Genomic DNA, 26315 nt, shown 5'->3' on the forward strand with positions numbered 1-26315 from the left:
ATGACTGATAGTGTTAAGATTAAGTATGATTGAATGAAGAGTATTCAGGCTTGCAATTGAGACATTGTTGCAGAGATATGATATCTGAAGACAATGGGGTTAATTAATATTTACACTCCAGGATGTTGGAAAACCAGGCTAGGCCAGTTTGTTTTGTGGGGTGTGCTATTGTGTACCAGTATGGGATTGCAGACTGTTTTAAAGACTATGCCTTCTTGAAATCCATGATCCCCATCAAAATGAGCTGATTTCTGAGAAAAGGGAAAAATGAATTTGATCTGTGCTGTTGGGATCACTTTGTGGTATTTTGAAATGTGCCTATTTCAGGTACTTCAAGATGGTACGAGCTAAGTGCTGGACCCTGAAGAAACACTTTGAAGGCACTCCCACCAAGAGTAACTTTGAGTTGAAGGAAGTTGAGCTCCCTGCAATACAAGATGGAGGTAAGGCTCGACTAAAAGTTCAGGTTCAGGAGTTTCCTTTGAGTTGAAATTTGATAAAATTATGAACAGATTGAGATGTGGGACACACACATGTCATTCTCTAAAATTGCCAAGAGTCAAAAGAGGTGTCTTCTAATTCTGTTGTAATAATAATAATAATGTTGGTATTTGTTAAGCGCTTACTATGTGCAGAGCACTGTTCTAAGCGCTGGGGTAAACACAGGAGAATCAGGTTGTCCCACGTGGGGTTCACAGTCTTAATCCCCATTTTACAGATGAGGGAACTGAGGCACAGAGAAGTTAAGTGACTTGCCCACAGTCACACAGCTGACAAGTGGCAGAGCTGGGATTCGAACTCATTAGCCCTGACTCCAAAGCCCGTGCTCTTTTCACTGCGCCACGCTGCTTCTCATACTCACCCAAGCAGTTAGTACAGTGCTCTGCACAAAGTAACTGCTCAAATATTGCTTGCTTGATAAATCAATCAATCAGTCATATTTATTGAGTGCTTGCTGGATGCAGATAAGTTATTAAGCATTTGGGAGAATACAATGCAACAGAGTTGATAGACACATACTCTGCTCACAAGGAGCTTTGCAGGCTAGGGGATTATGAGACTCTATAAGACTCTATATGGCTATCAAGACATATAGATAATGAAAGAAGAGAGGAGTAGTCCTGTAATATACAAAGTCTTGGAATGCTTTCAGTTTGATAAAAATGACTTATCCCACTCCCTCTCCAAAATAAAATAATTGATTTGTGTTCATCATTTAAGGTAGTGTTAAAAAAAAAAAAGCAACCTTTTATTTCTCTCCCCCGACTCAAAACATCTTCAAATTCACCACTGCACTATCTCGATTAGTTCCATATTTTCAATGTTCCATATTTTCAGTTTGCGATTTGTGAAATCTCAATCCCATTTTCCAGATGGATTTGAGGGTGAAAGGGGTGGGATGGGGGTGGAGAGGAAGAATGGTTAGTAGGAAATAAAAGGGGAAATTAACCTTCTGGATTTTGAAATCTATAAAGCACAACCAGGGCTTGGTCAGAATTGCCCTTTATGCTTATTACATGATTTGAAATAGGGAGAAGCTGTTCTTGTTTCAGTCTTGGATAGCTCCTCAACTTCTGTGTTTATATTGTACTCCCCCAAGGGCCTTAGTACAGTGCTCTGCACACAGTAACTGCTCAATAAATAAATGATAGAGCTAATGGAGTCTGTCCAGCCCAGCAGTAGTCAACTATGGCTTACTGGCTCCCTGCACAATCAAAGCCTTAAGGTGCCTGGTCCTCTGAATGCATGGAGATGGGGAAGGCACAGTTGACTACTGCTGAGTTAGAAAGACTTTTTCAATGTTGAAGTTTTATGGCTCTGCAAAGCCTAAATTGATTACAGAATATTTTTGTATGGACTCTGGTCTCTGTCCCTTTGTTGACTGATTTTATTTGTTTAAAAGATACATATCTTTAGAGATAAGAATATGCAAAAGTATGTGTTGTTGGGACATGTCAGTTAACTACTAAATCCACTGATGTTCAGTGATCTAATTCTGTTGCAGAAGTGCTTCTTGAAGCTTTGTACCTCAGCGTTGACCCTTACATGAGGTATTTTCTGAATAGCTCTTATTTCATCTCTATTTTTTGCTTGATGTCATCGGCAAAGATTATGCTTTCAAATAAGCTACTGACTCTTAAAGATACTGGTGATAGAGAATTTATCTCCACTTCCTCCTCACCTTATGCCCAGAGACTTGTACACTGTCTCTGTGCATGGCTGCTTCTGCTCACCCCCAATCAGGAAGTGAGCTGTAGTTCTGCCACCTGAGCATGTAAGGTGACCAGAAATCTGCTTTTGTGGGGACAGGGATAGGACCCAAGGTTGGAGGTGGGGGTGGGGATGAGTGAAGAGATAGAGGAAGAAAAGGGGAAAAGGAGTGGGAAGACAGGGAGAATGGAGAAAATAAAATAGGGGTGTATAGGAAAAGAAAAAGGGCCAAGAAGAAAGGAGACAAATAAAGGGAGAGGAAAGAGAGAAAGGGAAAGAGAACAACAGAGGCAGAACCAAGAGAGAAGGGGGAGGCACAGTGAGGGTACTTACTTCTACGCTCCCTCATCAGTGCCTCCTAGCTTCACTGTTCACCATTGTTTTCACTGCCAATGCCACTAGTCAGCCAGAGTTGTTTCATTTTTGCCATAGGCCTGGGAGGCTGCCATTGTTTCTGGCTGCAAGCTTGGAAGAACCAACTTAGCTCTGGTAGCAGCAGGGTAGCAACTGCTGTGGCTATCACTGAAGTTGAGAAGAGCTGGGGTGGCTGAGGGGTTTTATCCCACTACCCCAGCCCGAGAGGCCCGTCTTAGTTTTGGGGGGATGAGGTAGACCCTCTAAATGTGCAAATGCCCCATCCAAAGTGGCACTTCTCATCACCTTATGTAGAGACTCTTTCTGGCTGGGCCTTTAGGCGCTCCTAAGAACTCCAGCTTTCAGGCCTGCAATGCCCTGATCATTCATTATTCTGGGACTCCCCTAATTTGTATGTCCTTCCAGGAGTCATTCATTCACTCATTCAATAGTATTTATTGAGCGCTTACTATGTGCAGAGCACTGTACTAAGCGCTTGGAATGAACAAGTCAGCAACAGAGACAGTCCCTGCCGTTTGACGGGCTTACAGTCTAATCGGGGGAGACAGACAGACAAGAACAATGGCAATAAATAGAGTCAAGGGGAAGAACATCTCGTAAAAACAATGGCAACTAAATAGAATCAAGGCGATGTACATTTCATTAACAAAATAAATAGGGTAATGTAAATATATACAGTTGAGCAGACGAGTACAGTGCTGAGGGGATGGGAAGGGACGGGGGAGGAGCAGAGGGAGATGGGGGGAAAGGAGGGTTAAGCTGCGGAGAGGTGAAGGGGGGCGGTAGAGGGAGTAGAGGGAGAAGGGGAGCTCAGTCTGGGAAGGCCTCTTGGAGGAGGTGAGTTTTAAGTAGGGTTTTGAAGAGGGGAACAGAATTAGCCTGGTGGAGGTGAGGAGGGAGGGCATTCCAGGACCGCGGGAGGACGTGGCCCAGGGGTCGATGGTGGGATAGGCGAGACCGAGGGACGGTGAGGAGGTGGGCGGCAGAGGAGCGGAGCGTGCGGGGTGGGTGGTAGAAAGAGAGAAGGGAGGAGAAGTAGGAAGGGGCAAGGTGATGTAGAGCCTTGAAGCCTAGAGTGAGGAGTTTCTGTTTGGAGCAGAGGTTGATAGGCAACCACTGGAGGTGTTTAAGAAGAGGAGTGACATGCCCAGAGCGTTTCTGCAGGAAGATGAGCCGACAGCGGAGTGAAGAATAGACTGGAGCGGGGCGAGAGAGGAGGAAGGGAGATCAGAGAGAAGGCTGACACAGTAGTCTAGCCGGGATATAACAAGAGCCCGTAGCAGTAAGGTAGCCGTTTGAGTGGAGAGGAAAGGGCGGATCTTGGCGATATTGTAAAGGTGAAACCAGCAGGTCTTGGTAACGGATAGGATGTGTGGGGTGAACGAGAGAGACGAGTCAAAGATGACACTGAGATTGCGGGCCCGAGAGACGGGAAGGATGGTCGTGCCATCCACGGTGATAGGGAAGTCAGGGAGAGGACAGGGCTTGGGAGGGAAGATGAGGAGCTCAGTCTTGCTCATGTTGAGTTTTAGGTGGTGGGCCGACATCCTGGTGGAGACATCCTGGAGGCAGGAGGAGATACGAGCCTGAAGGGAGGGGGAGAGGACAGGGGCGGAGATGTAGATCTGCGTGTCATCTGCGTAGAGATGGTAGTCAAAGCCGTGAGGGCTAATGAGTTCACCAAGGGAGTCTCCACAGCTTTTTGTCCACAATGAGAGGACCAGTCACTTTAGACTTGATTCTTGCTTGGGACTCCAGGTTCATGGTGCAGGGTTCCTTGGCAGGCCCAGAACTTCTGAGACATCCCAGACCTGCCAGGGACCCAGTGGATTCTGGGTGAAGCAGCTGCATTCGCAGAAGTACAGCAGAGCTCTGAGCACTTAATAATAATAATAATGTTGGTATTTGTTAAGTGCTTACTATGTGCCGAGCACTGTTCTAAGCGCTGGGGTAGACACAGGGGAATCAGGTTGTCCCACGTGGGGCTCACAATCTTAATCCCCATTCTACAGATGAGGTAACTGAGGCACCGAGAAGTTGTGACTTGCCCAAAGTCACATAGCTGACAAGTGGCGAGCGGGGATTCGAACCCATGACCTCTGACTCCAAAGCCCGTGCTCTTTCCACTGAGCCACGCTGCTTCTCTACTTCCACTTCTGCCACCTAGACCTCCTGTCTTTGAGGCAGGAGTGGATCATTCCTAAAATGCTTGATTCTTGATTCTGGGGGGGTGGGGAGATGGGATACAGACTTAGTTGTGCACCCTCTCTCTTGATTAGTAAATCAGATCTAGTGTCTGTGATAGGGATTGTTTTAAACCACTGTATTCCCAATACAGTCAATCGGGTGTGCAATAAGTACCTTACAAAGTCAACATCTGATTATTCAGGAGCTGATTAACCTATCTGGGGTTAAGTCCAGTCCTTTGTTTCTTTTCCTTAATTCTCCCACTACAGTATTTTGGCTTCTTCCCTACTCACTAACATTTCTACCAGAGGATCAGTGGATCTGGGTTCTAATCCTTGCTGTACAAGTAGGGGAATGCCTGTTGGGGCTGTGCCAATCAGTAGTGAAGATTTCTGCCCAAAGAACCACCTAGAGCATTCTGGAAGGTGGCCAGACCCAACAGGAATCCTGGACAAATAGCTGGTCAAGGTGCAGCAAAGACTACAGTGGCTATCTTAAGAAACTACCTTCTGGGTTATTATGACCCAATTGCATAGCACTGGACTATGTTGGGATCTTTAGGCCATAAACAGATCCTGTTCCATAATCAATCCTTTCATGCAGTTTTTTGGCCCGGAAGTCTCAAGCCTGAGGCTTCTGTGCCACCCTTAATGGGAGAAAACATAATCACCATGATGACGATCATCATCGGTAATTCTAGTGAAAGATTTAGTATGGGAGGAAGTTCAAACTAGTAGATGAAGTAATATTTTGGGGTGACCCTCAGATTTGAATAATTTTATGATAATCCCCTTTCTTTAGTAGCATGGATATTTAAAAGATGGTGGTAAAGTTCCAGATTAACATTTAAACTGCTTGCTCATTTCTACTTCAAATTCTGCAGTGCATGGCAGGGATGTAGTCTCTCAAGGACACCATCATTCTTTAAACCTTCCTCATGATTCTAAGTAGGATTTTGAAATTACCTATTAGGAGCAAACGTTTCCTATTATCAGATATTTGAAACAAGAACATACTTCTGGATTACCAATGTGACTTCAAACTATTTTAATTAAGACAATTTAGTCCAGTTTTTCCCAGGTGAACGTAATAACTGGAGATTTATGTGTTTTTAGAGTTGCTGCAATGACTTCTTTGCAAGAAGGTGACACAATGAGTGGAGGCCAAGTTGCCAGGTAATTTGCTCAGTTTGGATCTGCTGTCTCTTCCCTTTGAACCTTCATTTCCTGGATACTTGTCCCAGGCCTTTCCTCCATTCAAGGAGTTCCTGAAAGCCCAACTCCTACAGGAAGACTACTATGCTAACAGGAAAAAAGGTGTTGTGATTTTTCCCCTGCACCCTCCCCTTCTCTAAAAATCCATCTGCCGTGTGCCCCTCTTCACTTACCTCCCCAGTGCTTGCACATAATGGAAACACTGAATTCAGTGTGAAAAAGAATATTTTATCTTATTCATTGTCCAAGAATTGAAGGCACAGAAGGCATAGGGAAATTGCATGCAAATTACACAAATTGTGTGCAAATACATAAGAGGATTTCCTAATTCCTATAATAGGAAAATTCTAGTAAAGACTGCTGCACTTAAATGGGTAAAGAATGGACAAAATATGTACACACTTTTAGAAGCCTTTCTCAAGGAATTACACCAAAAGACTTTTTAAAGATTGTGTAATCACAGGACCGGCGGGAATGCTGTGTAATGGGTTATGAATAAAAAAAAAGTGTCTAAGGTATAAGAAAAAAGAACAGGGGTAAATAGCCACTCTCGTCTCTGGATGGTTCCCCAGTTACTGATATTAGAACAGTGCTTGGCACATGGTAAGTGCTTAACAAATACCATCATTATTATTATTATTAGAGAAGCATTGTGGCCTAGGGGAAAGAGCAGGGGCCTGGGAGTCAGGGAACCTGGGCTCTAATCCTGTCTATGCCACTGTGCTGTATGACCTTGGGCAAGTCACTTAACTTCTCTGTGTCTCAGTGTCCTCATCTGTAAAATGGGAATTAAGAATGGAATCCCAGGTAGGACATGGACTGTGTCCAACCTGATTATCTTTCATCTACCCCAGCGCTGAGTACGTAGCCTGGCACATAGTAAGCGCTCAACAAATGCTATTTAAAAAAAAGACCAGTTTGAGAGGACACGATACAGGAATGGATTGCCCTAAAGTATTTTTAATTAGATTACTATCCTCCTTTATCTGATCATCATCCTCCCAGGTAAAGGGGTTGATTTATGGGATGCTTATGAGTCATGTCCTCTGATTGGTTTCTGCAGACAGCATCTGATTGATTGGAAGATCTATCAATCTTCAGGCAATGAAATAATAGTGGGGAACAGAGTCTGAGAGAATATTTCTGAAAAATCAAAATCAGTATACTCTCTCCCACTCCCCCCTCTCCTACTGCCCTGCTATACTGATCTCCTTCTGGCCTCACAACACCTCATCCCAGCTACTCAGTGGCGTGGGAAGCAGGGGAGGGAATAACAAAGTGGTTCTGTCCTGGCAACTTGGAAGAGGTCATGCCCACCTGGGGCATTCCCCTCCATTACCACCTTCCCCTGGGGCTGCCGCCCCTCTGGGGAACAGAGAGGAGGTGGAGGGGGGCTTTGCTAGAGGTGGTGTTGGTGGAGGAGGATAGAGAGGTGGCTGCAGGAAGCATAGGAACCAGGCCCACCAGAATGTCCCAACTCCCTCTTCCCCAGCTCTGCCCCCTAGTCGCTAGGCCAGCAACTAACGTAGTTTAAACCACTTAGACAGTGGATGAGGTCCCGAGAAACTGCAGTAGCTTAATCGTTCACCTTGGAGGACTCCGCCAGATAAACAGATCGTAGTTCAAAATAATGATAATCCTTCAGAGAACTCATTTGGTTTAACAACCTCTGAAATGATCAAATACAGCCAGTTTCTTATAATCTGATCAGTTTTTACAACAACATCTCATAGTCATATATTTCGTAAAGGTTTTACATGCTTGATGCATGTGCTTCAATAGTTGTGGGGTCTTGTATCTTTCAGGGTGGTGGAAAGTAAAAATGCTGCCTTCCCGGTTGGCAGCATTGTGGTGGCTTCATCAGGATGGACATCTCACTCCATCTCTAATGGGCGAGGGCTGGAGCTGCTGCCTGAAGGATGGTCAGAGACACTACCTTCATCGTTGGCTCTGGGAACAGTTGGCATGCCAGGGTGAGTCACATAGGTTGTTTCTTTTTGCTTAGCAGTGTAGATTACTTCATTGATTTTACTTTTTTAATTGGTCAATGCTATTTGTTTGATGACCAGTGCTGTTCATCATAGACTCAGCCCTTATCCTCATACAGAAGGCAGCTCATTTGCTTTCGCTCTTTTCAAAATATGAACTTAATTTAAAACATTGACCAGGAGTTGAAGGAAGTGAGAGAATTTTATCTGCTTATATTCCAAACACTTCACCAGTCAGCACCTAGTATTAAAGATGTGCTATCACTGATCTAAAAAGATGCATTCTTTATAGTTACAAAACTGTTCATTTAGAGGTTGACATTTATATTAGCACTAAAAAGTATTCTTCCGGGGAGCTCAAGTGTGCACTCATTATTTGAGTGGAAGTGGAATTGGATGCATCCCAAGTGCATTGCAGGATGGAAGAGGGGCCATTGGCTCTCTGCCTCCTTCATGATTTCTCCTCTAGTGTCTGTGGCCTGTTATACTGTCAAGAAAACAGCTTCCTATGCTCCCTCAGTTCCCTCTCAGGGTCACACCTTGAGAGTTCCCAGTACTCTACCAGTCTCGACTATAGGAGGGAGAGTCAGGCAGAGGCATATCCATTCCATTCCTAGCTTGGGCAGTGGCTAGCGAGTGGCAGGCAATCTGCTGCAAGTCAAAACTCACCTGTGCTGGGCAGCAGCATGGGAGAGAATCAAGGACGAAGACTCGAGTTTTCAAGATGGAAGGAGGAAATGGTAAACCACTTCTGTATTTTTACCAAGAAAACTTTATGGATACACTACCAGAACGATTGCAGATGGAAGTAGGGCGTTCTGGGAGAGATGTGTCCATGGTGTTGCTATGGGTCAAAGACGCCTCGACAGCATAAGACAAGATGCTCCCTCAGAAGTGACCGAGGGTGGGTGGTGGGGGAGGAGAAGGAGAGGACAAAACTCTGGTGACCAGAGTTCAACCAGGAGAATCTCAGCTCTGCACCTGGGCTAACCCTTTCTATATTAACAAATACCATAATTATTATTCATTCATTCATTCAATCATTTTTATTGAGTACTTACTGTGTGCAGAGCACTGTACTAAGCGCTTGGAAAGTACAATTTGGCAACAGATAGAGACAATCCCTACCCAACAATGGGCTCACAGTCTAGATGGGGGAGACAGGCAACAAAACTAAACAAGTAGACAGGCATTAATTATTATTATTAGTTCATACAGAGGCTGTACATGAGTGGACTGACAGAGTCCATCTCTCCCTCCATCAGAAGCTCACGCTAGCTCTTCCAAACATGCACTAAAAGCAGCTATAAATACTGGTCCATCACTACCACCACAGCTCTTCACCATACAGGGAGGGATGGGGGGCAGTAAGAATTGGGCACATTGATCACTCTGTTGAATAAGACTCTTTATGAGCTTAATGGGGAAGCAGCATGGCCTAGAGGAAAGATCACGGACCTGGGTTCTAATTCTGGCTCCACCACTTACCTGCTGTGTGACCTTGGGTGAATCACTTCACTTCTCTGTGCCTCAGTTTCCTCAACTGTAAAATGGGGGTTCAATACCTATTCTCCCTTCTACTTAAACTATGAGCTCCATGTGGGACAGGGGCTGGGCCCAACCAGATAAACTTGTATCTATCCCACTGCTTAGAACAGTGCTTGACACATAGTAAGTGCTCAACAAATACAATTACAATTATTAATGCGTAGCCAAAACAATTGTAAATGAAGTGCTTTGCTGCACAGAACAAACAGAGGTGGGTTGGGTGAGAGAAATTCTGAGGAGAGCTGAAAGGAGTGGAATTAATTCAACATTTAAGTGCTTCCTCAATATCAAATTACTTAAATAGAAAATGCTTTAATAGCTCTGTGAGGTCAAAAATCTGAAATAACCTAATTCTTTAATCAAGCAGTCAATCACTACCATATAATAATAATAGTGGTATTTGTTAAGCACTTAATATGTGCCAGGCACCATACTAAGCACTGGGGTAGGTACAAAGTAATTGGGTTAGACATAGTCCCTGTCCCACATAGGGCTCACAATCTTAATCCTCATTTTACAAATGAGGTAACTGAGGCACAGAGAAGTTAATTGACTTGCCCAAGTTCACACAGCATATAAGTGGCAGAGCTGGGATTAAAACCCAGATCCTTCTGACTCCCAGGTGCGTGTTCTATCCACTAGGACACGTTGAGCACCTGCAGTACTGAGCCCTTGTGCTTAAGGAGTTTACAAACTAGCAGGGTAGGCAGACATGAAAATGATTTAGGAAGGGGGATATGCACATGCATCAGTGTTTAAGTAACAGTTTAAGGAAGATATAGGTACAAAAATGCTATGTGAGGTTGTGAGTACAAAAGTGCATAGATGGTACAGAAGTGGTAATGTTTGAGCCCCATGTGGTACAGGGACCACATCTGATCTGATTATCTAGAACTCTCAGGTCTGCTGCCATGTGTTTTCACTTGGCATTTTGGCTAGAGCATTGTTAGGAAATTGGGAATCATTCATTCAACGATGCCAGCCTATTGGGGTTCATTGTGCAATGGTCTTGGAAGAAATGATTTGTGCACATGCACTTGGTATTGGGAAGGGCGAGAACTATAGCTAGAAGGAGTTTTCCTTAACCTGGGACTTCAAAGGAACATCACTCTTGCATTGTATGAAAACTGGGTGTACTTATAGCTGCGTTTAGCACTTAGTAAGCACTCAGTAATCATTGCTATTGCTTCTTAAAATAGTTCATATAATAGTTCAAAAGCAATGTGGCCTAGTGGATAGAGCATTGGCCTGGGAGTCAGAAGGACCTGGATTCTAATCCTGGCTCTGCCATGTTTGCTATGTGACCTTGGACAAGTCACTTCGCTTCTCTGTGCCTCAGTTACCTCATCTGCAAATGGGGATTGAGATTGTGAACTCCATAAGGGACATGGTCTTTGCGCAACCTGATTTTCTCGTATCTACTCCAGTGCTTAGTACAGTGCTTGGCACATAGTAAGTGCTTAACAAATACACCAATTATTATTATTACTCTGCTCATCCAACTGATCGGCTGATGAAATATCGCCTGATGAAATATTGCTTTATCATGTTTCTATCGGTTTCCCTTTCCACAGTTTAACAGCATACTTTGGCCTGTTTGACATCTGTGGTTTGAAAGGTGGAGAAACAGTGCTGGTGAATGCAGCTGCTGGAGCTGTAGGTTCAGTGGTGGGACAGATTGCTAAAATAAAAGTAAGTGATGCTAGGGTTTATGCAGGGAATGGAGATCATTACGCCAGGGGGAAATGGACAGTGTGGCAGTCCTGCACTACCACTATACCTTCTTAAATTGTAATTGGCATTTCTCTAATTCTCTAATGCTTTTTCTTCCCTTCATGAGAAGATGGGCATTTTGCAATGAAGTGACAGTATGAAGAAATGCATCCTAAATAATGTTCTGTGTGCTTGAAAGAGAACTTGTTTGGACTTGTAGAAACAGAAGTTCTCTATACTATAAACTCAATGTGGGCAGGGAATGTGTCTGTTAGAGTATTATGTTGTACTCTCCAAGTGCACGCAGTAAATGCTCAATAAATACAATCGATTGATCGATAGAAGGTGACAAACAAAACAGAGTTGGTGGGAGTGGGGCAGGCTAGTTTTATGTTTTAAAATGGTGCTCACTTTTTTCACTTTTTTTTTCTTTAGGGCTGCAAAGTAGTTGGCTGTGCAGGCTCTGACAAAAAGGTGGCATTTCTAAAAGACCTCGGTTTTGATGTTGCCTTTAACTATAAGACAGTGGATTCTTTGGAAGAAACACTGAAGAAAGCCTCCCCTGATGGCTACGACTGCTATTTTGATAACGTAAGTCTAAACTGGAGCTGGGAGAGGGAGTGGGAGTGGTGGTGTTTAGTGGGTGGTAGCGGGAATCTAGAACAGGAATTATCAATGCATTTAGGTTGCCATGCTGACATGGGGCATGGGGTTAAGTGTGCCAGGTGCTGATCATGTGACCAGTTGAAGCCAATGTATGAGCACTCCTCCTTCCGGATCTGTGCCACCAGCACTCTGGAATCCTGTGATGCCATGCTACACTGCCACCCAAGCAGAAGTGAAGATAAAGGAGAATGAACGATGGGAGAAGAGGTGATTCTGGAATAGTGGCCTAGGTTCTAGTCATGACTCTACCACTGAGTCACTCTGTAGCTTTGGATAAGCCACCCATCTCTCTGTGCCTTGGTCACCCCATTTTTGTACAATGGGGATAGTTTGTACCCACCTCTCCCTACCTCACAGAGATTGAAAGGAGAAAATGAGACATTAGGTATGAAAATAATTAGGCATTATTGTATATGTGATATTGTTGTCATTTAATACAGTGCCATGCATATGTGGATGAGCCCAATTTATTCCTAGGGACATCCTAACCCATCCTTAAGACAAGTTGAGGGAGGATAAAGGGTCTTAAGGCTGTGTAAGGACTCTCTGGAATCATTATGTCTTTATAGAGAGGGATGTTAGAAATCAAATACACAGAACATGTGTATATGGGGGCCACAAACCTAAAACAGAGCTGAGAGGGGGTTCCTGGAGCACAAGTTAAGGGGATTCTCCTACCTGGCATCTGTGTTCCTTGGAATGTCCCCCAAAGTGGAAACGATGCTTCTTTTCCTCACTCATTGAATCTCTGAGAGCTTAGAACTCAAAATGTAAGCAGAGATATCTTTCTTTACCATAGTTTAGATATACTGTGTGTGAAATACTCAACATTTATTTTTCTATGGATTTTCTAAGCTTGGTTTTTTGTTTCTGACGGTTTTAGGTAGGTGGAGAGTTTTCCAACGTTGTTATCACTCAGATGAAGAAATATGGGAGGATTGCTGTGTGTGGGGCTATCTCTCTTTACAACGATAAAGTTCCTCAACAAGGTAACATATGGTGTGGGAGCCTGGAGAGGTCTACTTATGCACATGCACATTCACTAGACTGAAGATTGAATATGCAGGGGATTGTAGGCATCCTGTGACTCGCAGTACTTATCAAACTGCTTGAGTGTCTTCTTTGGCCTCAGGAGGGGCTAACGGCAGGCCCTCGGAACAGAGTTGTGAGACGCCACCTTCACTTCCCCTCCTCAATACCCACATACTTTCCCTTCTGGTAGGCAGCTTCACATCCAACTTGAGGAGAACCTTATTGGGTAGCCATTAAAAATGACCATAGATGTTAATCTGTTCACTGATGGAGTCACCCACTGGGAATAATGGATGATTTTTAAACTCCACGAGGGCAGGAAATGCATCACTTCTTTGTATTGTACTTCCACATGCATTTAGTACAGTACTCTCTCGATTCTACCCGGGCCTCCACACAAAGCTTTAGCTAGCAGTAATACCCAAAGCATGGTGATTAATATTTTGTGTCCACAATGTGCTAAATGTGGTAGAGAAAACTTGACTCAAGGCCCGTTAAACTTCCCCAGATGTTCTAGGCTCCAAATGATTATACTGAAGCACTATCCCTACCTAGTATGTCCAATATCAGCATTAAAACTCCTACTAATTGCTGCAAATCTTCCCTTTAAAAGGTGCACAAACACCCAGGTAGTAGAGATTCTATATAAATGATAAGCATGCCACTTGACAAATTACTATCATATAGTTAAAAACCTTATTTTCAAGGAAAGTTAATTTCTCGGTGGGCAGTTGAACCTGAATCCACTAATCTCTTTTTCTTATCAAATTTGACTACTGCACTTAGCACAATGCTATGGCACAAAGTAAGCACTCAATAAATACCATTATTATATTGGTATTTTTATTATTATCTTGCACATAAAAAAGAGAAATGACCATTTTGAATGAACTCAGGGAATTAATGTTTTTCTTCCATTCAGAGAAGCAGCATGGCTCAGTGGAAAGAGCACGGGCTTGGGAGTCAGAGATCGTGGGTTCTAATCCCAGCTCTGGCACTTGTCAGCTGTGGGACTTTGGGCAAGTCTTCTCCTACATTCCAAGTGCTTAGTACAGTGCTCTGCACATAGCTCCCAATAAATACTATTGAATGAAAGTCATTTAACTTCTCTGTGTCTCAGTGACCTCATCTGTAAAATGGGGATTAGGACTGTGAGCCCCATGTGGAACAACCTGATTACCCTGTATCTCCCCCAGCGCTTAGAACAGTGTTTGGCACATAGCGCTTAACAAATGCCATCATTATTATTATTCCATAAAATTAAGAAGCTTTACCCAAGTGGCAAGCAAAATTTGTAGCAGATTGGAAACTCTCTTATTAGAAGTCTTTATTATTATTACTATGACATTTATGAATAAGCCCTATGAGCTAAACACTGGGGTAAATACAAGATTATGAGCTCAGACACGGTCCCTGTTCTATATAGGCATCCCAATCTATTTAAAATCTCTAATTAGCTGATATGGCCAATAGACCCTTGGTAAAGGATTCTCATTCTTCAACCCTATTTCTGGGATAGCAACCAACCTCTAGGCCCATGTGTCGCAAGAACAATAGTGTTTCTTCTCACCTCTGTTCATTTTCAGCACTATCTTTATCATAGATTAAACCAACCAGGATTGAATAGGCAAGTACCTAAAATGTCAGAACACTGTCAGAACGGCAGTGCTTCATAATAACAAAGCCATTGTTGAATCAAGAAAAATGCACATTCACCCCTAAGTAATAATATTTGTGGTATTTATTAAGCATTTATTATGTGCAGAGCACTGCACTAAGTGATGTGATAAGTACAAGATCATCGGATCAGACGGAGCCCCTGTCCCACACATGGCTTGGTAGGAGGGAGAAGAGATGTTGATTCCCTATTTTACAGATGAGGTCACATCAAGCAAGTGACAGAGCTGGTAGTGGATAGAACCCGGACCTGGGACTCAGAAGGTCATGGGTTCTAATCCCGGCTCTGCCACTTGTCTGCTGTGTGGCCTTGGGCAAGTCCCTTTACTTCTCTCTTCCTCAGTTACCTCATCTGTGAAACGGGGATTAAGATTGTGAGGCCTCTGGGGACAGGGCCTTTGTCTAACCCAATTTGCTTAGTACAGTGCTTGCCACAAAGCACTTAATAATAATGTTGGTATTTGTTAAGCGCTCACTATGTGCCGAGCACTGTTCTAAGCACTGGGGTAGACATAGGGGAATCAGGTTGTCCCACGTGGGGCTCACAGTCTTAATCCCCATTTTACAGATGAGGGAACTGAGGCACAGAGAAGTTAAGTGACTTGCCCACAGTCACACAGCCGACAAGTGGCAGAGCTGGGATTCGAACTCAGGAGCCCTGACTCCAAAGCCCGTGCTCTTTCCACTTAACAGATAGTATTATTATCATTAGAACACAGGTCCTCTGACTCACTAGGCTTGGGTTCGGAGATGATGCTGCCAGTAGTGAGACTGTATCCACTAAGTGTTAGTTGGTTCAAGGGATTTGGCCCCTTAACCACTACAACTAGCACCACCACCACCCAGTCTAGCAGACTGAGCTCTTGGTGGTCTCCTTATACACTAACTTATCAGAAAAAGTACTGTACATGAGAAGCAGTGTGGCCTAGTGGAAAGAGCACAGGCCTGGGAGTCATACGATCTGGGTTCTAATCCCACCTCCACCCCTTGTCTGCTTGTAAGTTTAGACAAGTCACGACTTCTCTGTGCCTCAGTTACCTCATCTATAAAAAGAGGACTAAGACTGTGAGCCCTATGTGGGACAGGGACTTTGTGTCCAACCTGATTAACTTGCATCTATCCCAGCACTTAGTACAGTGCCTGGCACATAGTAAGTGTTTACCAAATACCATTAAGGAAAAAAAAAATGAACCTCTGCCATCTTTTGGAGATGGCAAATCCTACTAGTACAGGTTTTTTATAGATGCATATCTTAATAAGCAACTAAATGGTTGTTTATTTCTTGAGTATATTTTTATATGTACTGCTTGCTTCTGAGTCAAAAGCAGCAGTTTCATTAGAGAATAGCTGCCTGCAATCTAAACAGACCCTCCCTGGAAGTTCTCACAATTTGATTGTTTGCAGCCCAAGTGCTTTGGATACAGCAAACTTGGTTCTGCAGTACTGAGCCATCTGCCTCAGCAATTTAGGTTTCCCTGCGACAGAACTACATAATCCACCCACATAACTGCAGTAACTTAGCTCACATTCCCTTGATCATAAGGCTAGAAAAGCCCTTGAGGGGTCTAGTCCATTTGTCCATTCCCCTGTATTCATGCAGGTGTACACCTAAACCACCCCAGACCCAAAATACTGAATCAGCTCTCTCCCTACTACTTCTCCTCTATCTTCTCCCAGTACACCCAGCATGCACACTTCATTCCTCTCAAACCAACTTATTGCTCTTCGTTCTGATCTCTTTTGCTGTCGACATCTTGCTCACGTCCCCCTGGTGCAACTTCCTCCTCCTCCACTGCCACATGTGGCAGATTGCTGCTTTCCTCATCTTCAAACCCCTTCTGAAATCCCATCTCTTCCAGGATGCCTTCTCTGATTAATCTCTCACCTCCCCCAACTGCCACTTGAGCATTTCCATGTCACTCAGTCACTTGGGTATTCATACTCCCAGATGCACTTATATGTATCACTCTATTACTCTATTACTTCTTCCTATCCATTCTGTATTTTAGTGTCCATCTCCCCTAGACTATATTGTAAGCTCCTTAGGGTAGGGATCATATATATTAGTTCTATTGCCCTCTTCCAAGCTCTTAATATAGTGCTCTTTAAGAAGGTGGCTCGATGAATACGATTGATTGATTAATGGCTTGCTATCTCCTTTTATAAAAGCTTCAAGAAAATATGATTCCTCAGCCTCACTGGATAACCCAATTCAATGTTTATGATTACTCATTCAGAAAATCCTTCTATAGTTCAAACTTAAAATCTCAGAGGCAGCTTGCTTTCTTTCACTCTTTCCTCAGCAGAGGTAGAAAATACCCCTTTGCAGCCAATGTGAGCAGTTCTCAGACCCTAGTTTGTGCCTCTTTCTGAAATATGTCCCCCAAATATAGGGTGACTAGAATATTGTGCATTTCCCCAAGGCCCTCACAGGCCCTCACCAGGACTTGACCACAAGTGATGGGTAGTACCCGAGTGTTTTCCTCCAGTACAGAAATCCAATTTGTGGCAGTTCAGGCAGGATTCATGCTGCGGAGCTGCAATTCCTAATCAATAAAGATATTTCCCTCAAAGTGATGACAAGTTCCATCATGGACAGCCCTGACATTGGCAGCTGCGGGAGCTTAGCACCTACTGAGTTTTCCCTTCTCCCACTGAGGAGAGAGCGAAAGACAATTTGCTTTAACTGCAGGCAGAGAAATTTGGGATAGATATAAGAAGGGTGGTAATTGCATACTGGAGAAACTGTGGAAGTGCCTTCTCTGGGTTTTTTTTTTGAATGGGGTGGAAAACCTTGCAATTCATTCACTCAAAAGTATTTATTACTTATTCTGAGAACACTGTACTAAGTGCTTGGGAGAGTACAATAGAACAAATGTAGAACTATATTAAGTGCCTAATATAATGCTCTGCACACAGTAAGCAATATATTGATTGATTGAAGAGCACAGTACTAAGCACTTGGTAGAGTACATTGTTAGCAGATATGTTGCCTACTTTCATAAAACTTACACTCTAGTGGGGGGTCGGAGGGCAGATACTAAAATAAATTACAAGTAGGGGGAAACAGTAGAGTTTAAAAATATGTACAAAGTGAGGAGCATGGCCTAGTGGAAAAAGCAAGGGCTTGGGAGTTAAGAAGACTTGAATTCTAATCTCATCTTCACCACTTGCCTGCTGTGTGACCTTAGGCAAGTCACTTAACTTCCTTTTGCACCATTTATTTAACCTGTAAAATGGGGATAAAATACCCATTCTTCCTCCCTAATAATAGTAACTGGGTATTTCATAATAGCTTACTATGTGTCAAGCACTGCTGGGGAAGATACAAGATAATCAGAACAGACTCAGTCCCTGTCCCACACAGGGCTCACAGTCTAAGGAGGGAGAACAGGTATTTAATATCCATTTTACAGATGAGGAAACTGAGGCACAGAGAAATGAAGTGACTTGCCCAGGGTCACACACAGGCACATGGCAGAACCAGGATTAAAACCAGGTCCTCTGACTTCCAGGCCCTAAGCTCTTTCCAGTAGGCCACACTGTAAGTTCACTTGGTGAACTCATTCACTCTCACGGCTTTAACTACCATCTCTACGCAGATGACACACAGATCTACATCTCCGCCCCTGTCCTCTCCCCCTCCCTTCAGGCTCGTATCTCCTCCTGCCTCCAGGATGTCTCCACCTGGATGTCGGCCCGCCACCTAAAACTCAACATGAGCAAGACTGAGCTCCTCATCTTCCCTCCCAAGCTCGGTCCTCTCCCAGACTTCCCTATCACCGTGGATGGCACGACCATCCTTCCCGTCTCTCAGGCCCGCAATCTCGGTGTCATCCTTGACTCGTCTCTCTCGTTCACCCCACACATCCTATCCGTTACCGAGACCTGCCGGTTTCACCTTTACAGTATCGCCAAGATCCGCCCTTTCCTCTCCACCCAAACGGCTACCTTACTGCTACAGGCTCTCGTCATATCCTGGCTAGACTACTGTGTCAGCCTTCTCTCTGATCTCCCTTCCTCCTCTCTCGCCCTGCTCCAGTCTATTCTTCACTCCGTTGCCCGGCTCATCTTCCTGCAGAAACGATCTGGGCATGTCACTCCCCTTCTTAAACACCTCCAGTGGTTGCCTATCAACCTCCGCTCCAAGCAGAAACTCCTCACTCTAGGCTTCAAGGCTCTACATCACCTTGCCCTTCCTACCTCTCCTCCCTTCTCTCTTTCTACCGCCCACCCCGCACGCTCCGCTCCTCTGCCGCCCACCTCCTCACTGTCGCTCGGTCTCGCCTATCCCGACTGTCTCTATCTGTTGCCGACTTGTTCATCCCAAGCGCTTAGTACAGTGCTCTGCACATAGTAAGCGCTCAATAAAAAAAAAAATACTATTGACCCCTGGGCCACGTCCTCCCGCGGTCCTGGAACGCCCTCCCTCCTCACCTCCGCCAAACTAATTCTCTTCCCCTCTTCAAAACCCTATTTAACACTCACCTCCTCCAAGAGGCCTTCCCAGACTGAGCTGCCCTTCTCCCTCTACTCCCTCTACCACCCCCCCTTCACCTCTCTGCAGCTTAACCCTCTTTTCCCACCATTTCCCTCTGCCCCTCCCCCTCTCCCTTCCCATCCCCTCAGCACTGTACTCGTCTGCTCAACTGTATATATTTTCATTACCCTATTTATTTTGTTAATGAAATGTACATCGCCTTGATTCTATTTAGTTGCCATTGTTTTTATGAGATGTTCTTCCCCTTGACTCTATTTATTGCCATTGTTCTTGTCTGTCTGTCTCCCCCGATTAGACTGTAAGCCCGTCAAAGGGCAGGGACTGTCTCTATCTGTTGCCGACTTGTTCATTCCAAGCGCTTAGTACAGTGCTCTGCACATAGTAAGCGCTCAATAAATACTATTGAATGAATGAATAAGACCACACTGGACTGTAAGCTCTGTGTGGGACAGACTGATTCCAATCTGCTTATATTCTCTCAACCCCAGGGTTTAGGAAAGTGTTTGACAAATGGTAAGAGCTTAACCAATACCATAATTATAGATATATTCAGATTTTTGACTAGATGACCTCTTGAAGTCCTGTAGACTGAACCCATGGAGAATGGATGGATGTTTGAATGCCTCTGTGTGCATGTTAAGGGAACACACTCTCCTTTGTTCCTGGCTGTCAAGAAGTTTCAACAACACAATGCAACTAGCCCAGCCACTGTCAACCCCTAGAAAATGGAGAGTCCCCAAAGGCATGATGGGGAAGAATGCCTGAAGCCATAAGAAGGTGAATCCAGTGGGCGTGAATGGCTCTCACGAGTAAGGCCCAAGATATCTGCCCTGGGTGGGGACAATGAGAGCTGAATGGAGGGTGCTGGCGTGGGGGCTCAAGACTAGTCAGCCAGCAGGGAGCTCCCTAAGTCAAAAGGGGCCATGTTTGGGACACTGAATGTGATGCTGAGCATGGTATGAGGATGTGCACATGTGAGTGTGTGTGTGTGTGTGTCTGTGTATCTGAATTGCACTGATTAGGGCTCTTTTTTTTTTAATGCCATTTGTTAACTGCTTATTGTGTGCCAAGCACTTAGCTAAGCGCTGGGGTAGATACTAGGTAATCAGGCTGGACACAATCCCAGTCCCACATGGGGCTGAATCTTAATCCCCATTTTACAGATAAGGTAACAGGCACATAGAAGTGAAGTGACTTGCCCAAGGTCACACAGCAGAGAAGTGGTGGAGCCAGGATTAGAACCCAGGTCCTTCTGACTCCCAAGCCTGTGCTCTATTCACTAGGCCATGCTGCTTCCCCAGCAGGGCTCTTGGCTCCTGCCTCTTGCTTCCCTCCTCTGCTTGCTGCTGTTTGTCTATTGGAGGGGTCCATGAACCTGATAAGCCTGCTTCTTTACTAACCATGAAGCCCACTAGCTGGCAAGTAAACCTTACTGCAACCATCTGTGACAACTATCTATTGAATCCGAGTGCTAGGATGATTGCTGGGCAGGGAGTCCTTTGGGTCTCTTTCAGCTCGGGGATTGTGTGCTGTCCCACGAATCAGGCACTATGAATAGCAATATAAATAGCAACAGTTAAAACAGTGTCTATTTTTATGCATCTTAATCTATGTGTGATGCTTCTGTTGTGCTTAATCTGGCATCAGGGCTACAATTTTCCTTTCTTTCTTGGTTTTAGGTCAGTCCTGCTTAAATTTATCGGAATGCAGATGTTTTTCTTATCTCTGTTCCTTTCTTACAAGTGGTAATAATAATTGTAATATTTGTTAAATGCTTACTCTGTGCCAAGCACTGAACTAAGTGCTGGGGTAGATACAAGATCATCAGACCCCACATGGGTCTCACATTCTAAGTTGGAGGGTGTACCGGCATTGAAACCCAATTTGCAGATGAGGGAACTGAGACACAGAGAAATGAAGTGACTTGCACAAGGTCACACAGCAGGCAAGTGGTGGAGCGGGGATTCCAACCTAAGGCCTTCTGACTCCAAGGCCCATGCTCTATCCACTATGGCATGCTGCTTCACCACCATACATGGCAAGCAGTGTTGCCTAGTGGATAGAGGCCGGGCCTAGGAGTCAGAAGACCTGGGTTCTAATCCTAGCTCTGCCACTTGCCTGCTGTGTGATCTTGGGCAAGGCACTTAACTTTCATTCATTCCTTAATTCAATTGTATTTATTGAGCGCTTACTCTGTGCAGAGCACTTTACTAGGCACTTGGAAAGTACAATTCGGCAACATATAGTGACCATCCCTACCCAACAGTGGGCTCACAGTCTAGAAGGGGGAGACAGACAACAAAACACATAGACAGGCATCAATACCATCAAAATAAATAGAATTATAGATTATACACACATCGTTAATAAAATAGAGTAATAAATATGTACAAATATACACAAGTGCTGTGGGGAGAGGAAAGGGGTAGAGCAGAGGGAGGGAGTAGGGGTGATGGGGAGGGGAGGGGCAGAGGAAAAAGGGGGCTCAGTCTGGGAAGGCTTCCTTGAGGAGGTGAGCTCTCAGTAGGGCTTTGAAGAGAGGAAGAGAGTTAGTTTGGCGGATGGGAGGAGGGGGGGCATTCCAGGCCAGAAGTAGGACTTGGGCAGGGCAAGTGAGAAAGAGGCACAGTGAGGTTGGCGGCAGAGGAGCGGAGTGTGCAAGTTGGGCTGTAGATGGAGAGAAGGGAGGTGAGATAGGAGGAGGCAAGGTGATGGAGAGCTTTGAAGCCAATAGTGAGTTTTTGCTTCATGCAAAGGTTGAAAGGCAACCATTGGAGATTTTTGAGGAGGGGAGTGACATGCCCAGAGCGTTTCTGTAGAAGGATAATCCGGGCAGCAGAGTGAAGTATAGACTGAAGTGGGGAGAGACAGGAGGATGGGAGATCAGAAAGGAGGCTGATGCAGTAATCCAGTCTGGATTTGATGAGGGGTTGTACCAGGAAGGTAGCAGTTTGGATGAAGAGGAAAGAGCGGATCTTGGCGATATTGTGAAGGTGAGACCTTCACAGGTTTTGGTGATGGATTGGATGTGTGGAGTGAATGAGCAGAGTCAAGGATGACACCAAGATTGTGGGCTTGTGAGAAGGGAAGGATGGTAGTGCCGTCCACAGTGATGGCAAAGTCAGGGAGAGGACAGGGTTTGAGAGGGAAGATAAGGAGCTCAGTCTTGGACATGTTGAGTTTTAGGTGGTGGGCAGACATCCAGGTGGAGATGTCCTGAAGGCAGGAGGGAGAGAGAATGGGGAGAAGATGTAGATTTGGGTGTCATCTGTGTAGAGATGATAGTTGAAGCCGTGGGAGCAAATGAGTTCACCAAGGGAGTGAGTATAGATGGAGAAGAGGGGACCAAGAACTGACATTTGAGGAACCCCTACAGTTAGGGAATGGGAGAGGGAGGAGGAGCCCACAAAGGAGACCGAGAATGAACAGCCAGAGAGATAAGAGGAGAATCAGGAGAGGACGGAATCTGTGAAGCCAAGGTTGGATAACGTGTTGAGGAGAAGGGGATGGTCAAAGGCAGCTGAGAGATTGAGGAGGATTAGGATAGAGTAGGAGCCATTGGATTTGGCAAAAAGGAGGTCATTGGTGACCTTTGAAAGAGCAGTTTTGGTGGAGTGGAGGGGACGGAAGCCAGATTGGAGGGGGTCCAAGAGAGAGTTGAAGTTGAGGAATTTGAGGCAGCGAGTGTAGACGACTTGCTCTAGGAGTTTGGAAAGGTAGGAGGGAGATAGGGTGATAACTGGAAGGGGCAGTGGGGTCAAGAGAGGGTTTTTCAGGACTGGGGAGACATGGACATGTTTGAAGGCAGAGGGGAAGAAGCTGTTGGAGAGAGAGCGGTTGAAGATGGAAATTAAGGAGGGGAGGAGGGAAGGGTTGAGAGTTTTTAGAAGATGAGAAGGAATGGGGTTCGAAGCACAGGTGGAGGGGGTGGCACTTGAGAGGAGGGAAGAGAACTCTTCTGAAGATACTGCTGGGAAGGATGGGAAAGTAGAGAAGGTTCGGGGTGGGGGGAGGATGGAGAAGGGGGAGGGGTGACTTTGGGGAGCTCAGACTTGATGGTGTTAATTTTCCTAATGAAGTAGCTGGCCAGATCGTTGGGGGTGAGGGTTGGAGGAAGAGGAGGAACAGGGGGCCTGAGGAGGGAGTTAAATGTCCGGAACAGTTGACGGGGGTGATGGGCATGAGTGTCAGTAAGGGAAGAAAAATAGTTTTGCCTGGCAGAGGAGAGGGCAGAGTTAAGACAGGAAAGGATAAATTTAAAATAAACAAGGTTGGCTTGGTGTTTAGACTTTCGCCAGCAGCGTTCAGCAGCTTGAGTGTAAGAGCGAAGGAGGCGGACAGTGATCCAAGGCTGTGGGTTAGTGGCGCGAGAGTGACGAAGGGAAAGGGGAGTGAGCAAGTTGAGTTGAGTAGACAGGGTGGAGGTGAGAGCAGTAATCTGGTCATCAAGAGTGGGTAGAGAGGATAGGGAGGCAAGGTGGGTTGTGATGCGCTGAGAGAGGTGGATGGGGTCGAGTCAGCGGAGGTCTCTGTGGGGGAGTAATACTGATTTGCAGGGAGGAGGAGTGTGAGAGAGGAGGCAGGTGAGAAGGTTATGGTCAGAGAGAGGAATTTCAGAGTTGGTGAGGGTGGAGATAGTACAGCGGTAAGAGATGATGAGATAGAGGGTGTGACCAAGTTGGTGAGTGGGCGAGGTAGGGAGGAACACAAGAGGTTGGCGGAGTCAAGGAGTGATAGAAGGCAGGCAGCAGAGGAGTCACTGGGTACATCCATGTGGATGTTGAAGTCTCCAAGGATAGGAGTGGGCATGCAGAAAGAGAGAAGGAAGATGTCTGTGCCTCAGTTTCCTCATCTGTAAAATGGGGATTAAATGCCTGTTCTCCCTTCTGCTTTGACTAGGAGCCCCATGTGGGACAGGAACTGCATCTACTCCAGTGTGTAGTACAGTGGTTGACACACAGGAAGCTCTTAACAAATACCACAATGATTATGACAATTCTTGTTACAATTCTTGTCACATTCTGTATGCTTTTTTATAGGACCCTATGTGCAATTTCACCTCATTTATAAGGAGATTCGCATGGAAGGGTTTACTGCCTCACGCTGGCAAGGGGCCACTCGCCAGAAGGGGTTGAAGAACTTGCTGCAATGGGTCTTGGAGGTAAGAGCACGGTAGCATCTCAACTTATCTCCACGTGGAGGAAGTGGTGTTTACGCTCCACTCGAGGAGTTTGGACAAGAATGGGAGGAAGGGGAATGGCACACTAAGTGGATAATGCAATGGGGTCCAGAGAAGACTTTTTTTAGGGTAGGGGAGATGTGGGCGTGTTTGAAGGCAGAGGGAAAGGAGTCATCAGAACGATCAGTTGAAGAAGGGGGTCGAGGATGAGGAGTGGGCACAAGTGTTTTTATCAGGTGAGAAGAGATAAGGTCAGAGGCACAGTTGGCAGAGGTAGGTTTTTGAAAGGAGGTGGGAGATTTCCTTTTGTGAGATTGCAGAGAAGGATGAGAGTCATTGTCAGGGAGAGAGGAATTTGGGAAGGTGAGGAAGAAACTTTGGGAAACTCATCCCTGATGGTTTTGACATTGGCAATAAAGTAGTTGGTGGAGTCATCAGGGGCAAGAAAGGGAGCTTCAGGGGAGTTAGAGATCTGGAATAGTTGGTGGGGATGATGGGCAGGGGAGTCAAATGAGGGAGGAGTAGCTATGATGGACATTCTAAGTGGAGTGCACCTAACTCTGTAGGGATTCTAACTTGGCAGAGATACTATTTTCTTTTTGAAACAGTATTTCTGTGCAGTTGAGAAATTTGTCTTTGGATATTTAATGCAGTTTTAGGCATTTGGGAGGAGAGTTTATATGGACAAACTACAACAAACTGGGCACAAAGAATAAGGCTCATTTTGGCTTCATTAACCCTCAGACTTTGTCAAAGAAATTGGACCTGTCACAAACACTTATAAGCAAAGGTTTCACATGGGAAAGCTGTCCCAAGGGCTCATACTTCTAAAACAAGTATGGTAAAAGTATAAGGTACTTGTCACCACTGACTTATTTGGGCAGTAGACTGTAAGCTCCCCCTCTAGAGTGTACGCTCCTTGTGGGAAAGGAACATTTCTACCAACTCCACTGTATTACACCCTTTCCCAAGCACAGTACAGTGCTCTGTACACAGGAAACACTCAATAAACATCATCGATTAAGAGCACTATCTCACTCGGTAGCCTTTACAAAAGGGGGTGCAAAGCAGGATCATGGTTTACAACAGATCCTTTTTTAAGGTATTTGTCAAGTGATTACTATGTGTCAAGCACTGATCTAAGCACTGGGGTAAATATATGTTAATCAGGTCAAATATAGTCCTTGTCCCACATGGGGCTCACTAAGTAGGAGGGAGAACATGTATTGAATCCCCATTTTACAGATGAGGTAACTGAATCAGAGAAGTGACTTGCCCAAGATTACACAGCAGACAAATGCCAGAGGCGGGATTAGAACCCAGGTGCTCTGGCTCCCAGGCTCGCACTTTATCCATTAGGCCTTGCTGCTTCTCTAGCCCCACAAACCAGGGTGCCCCATCCCGACATAATCTGGTAGAGGCACACCTTTGAAGCAGCATGGCGTAGTGAGTAGAGCACGGGCATTGGAGTCACAAGGTCATGGGTTCTAATGCCGGCTCCGCCACTTGTCATCTGTGTGACCTTGGGCAAGTCATTTTATATCTCTGTGCCTCAGTTCCCTTATCTGTAAAATGGGGATTAAGACTGTGAGCCCTATGTGGGACAGGGACTGTGTCCAACCCAATTTGCTTGTATCCACCCCAGGGCTTAGAATGGTGCCTCACACATAGTAAGCATTTAACAAATACCATAATTATTACTTGCAGCAAAGGCCTTTGCCTTTCAGGGCTAAAGAAATCCCAAACTCCCTCTCTTAGTTCCCAGTTCATCAAAGAGTCCTGCATGAAGAGCAAGTTCCTCCTTTCTTTTGATGATTGTATGCAGAGGAACAGGAAAGTCCCCTTCTGGTGATGTCAAGAATTCTGATTCTTCTACCTTTTGATGATAATCTGTGGGAACACTTTTGTTGAAAGAAAACTTGTTTTGATCTTGGTATGAGTGAACCTTGAGAGGAAGCTTCTTTTGAGCAGTTCCAAAGTTGACCAAATTGTCCGTCCTGGACTGACCCAAACTCGGTGCAAAT

At 45.1% G+C, this 26315-nt stretch overlaps 1 protein-coding gene and 1 non-coding gene across 2 annotated transcripts in view; both read left to right on the forward strand.

Moving 5' to 3' along the window:
* Positions 1 to 337: 337 nt before the first annotated feature.
* PTGR1 (prostaglandin reductase 1) overlaps positions 338 to 26315 on the forward strand; it is a 28598-nt gene continuing 2620 nt past the window's right edge. Inside the window, exons 1-8 of the mRNA XM_029055969.2 lie at positions 338 to 443; positions 2006 to 2051; positions 5889 to 5948; positions 7793 to 7960; positions 11098 to 11215; positions 11672 to 11827; positions 12786 to 12891; positions 24152 to 24273. Coding sequence (XP_028911802.1) covers positions 338 to 443; positions 2006 to 2051; positions 5889 to 5948; positions 7793 to 7960; positions 11098 to 11215; positions 11672 to 11827; positions 12786 to 12891; positions 24152 to 24273 — 882 coding nt within the window. The remainder of the gene's footprint in view (positions 444 to 2005; positions 2052 to 5888; positions 5949 to 7792; positions 7961 to 11097; positions 11216 to 11671; positions 11828 to 12785; positions 12892 to 24151; positions 24274 to 26315) is intronic.
* Positions 8497 to 8634, forward strand: LOC114808494. The gene has a single exon (XR_003756342.1). It is a non-coding gene; the product is annotated as a small nucleolar RNA SNORA7 (small nucleolar RNA).

The sequence above is a fragment of the Ornithorhynchus anatinus genome, chromosome X5 (assembly GCF_004115215.2).
Source record: "Ornithorhynchus anatinus isolate Pmale09 chromosome X5, mOrnAna1.pri.v4, whole genome shotgun sequence".
Taxonomy (NCBI): domain Eukaryota; kingdom Metazoa; phylum Chordata; class Mammalia; order Monotremata; family Ornithorhynchidae; genus Ornithorhynchus; species Ornithorhynchus anatinus.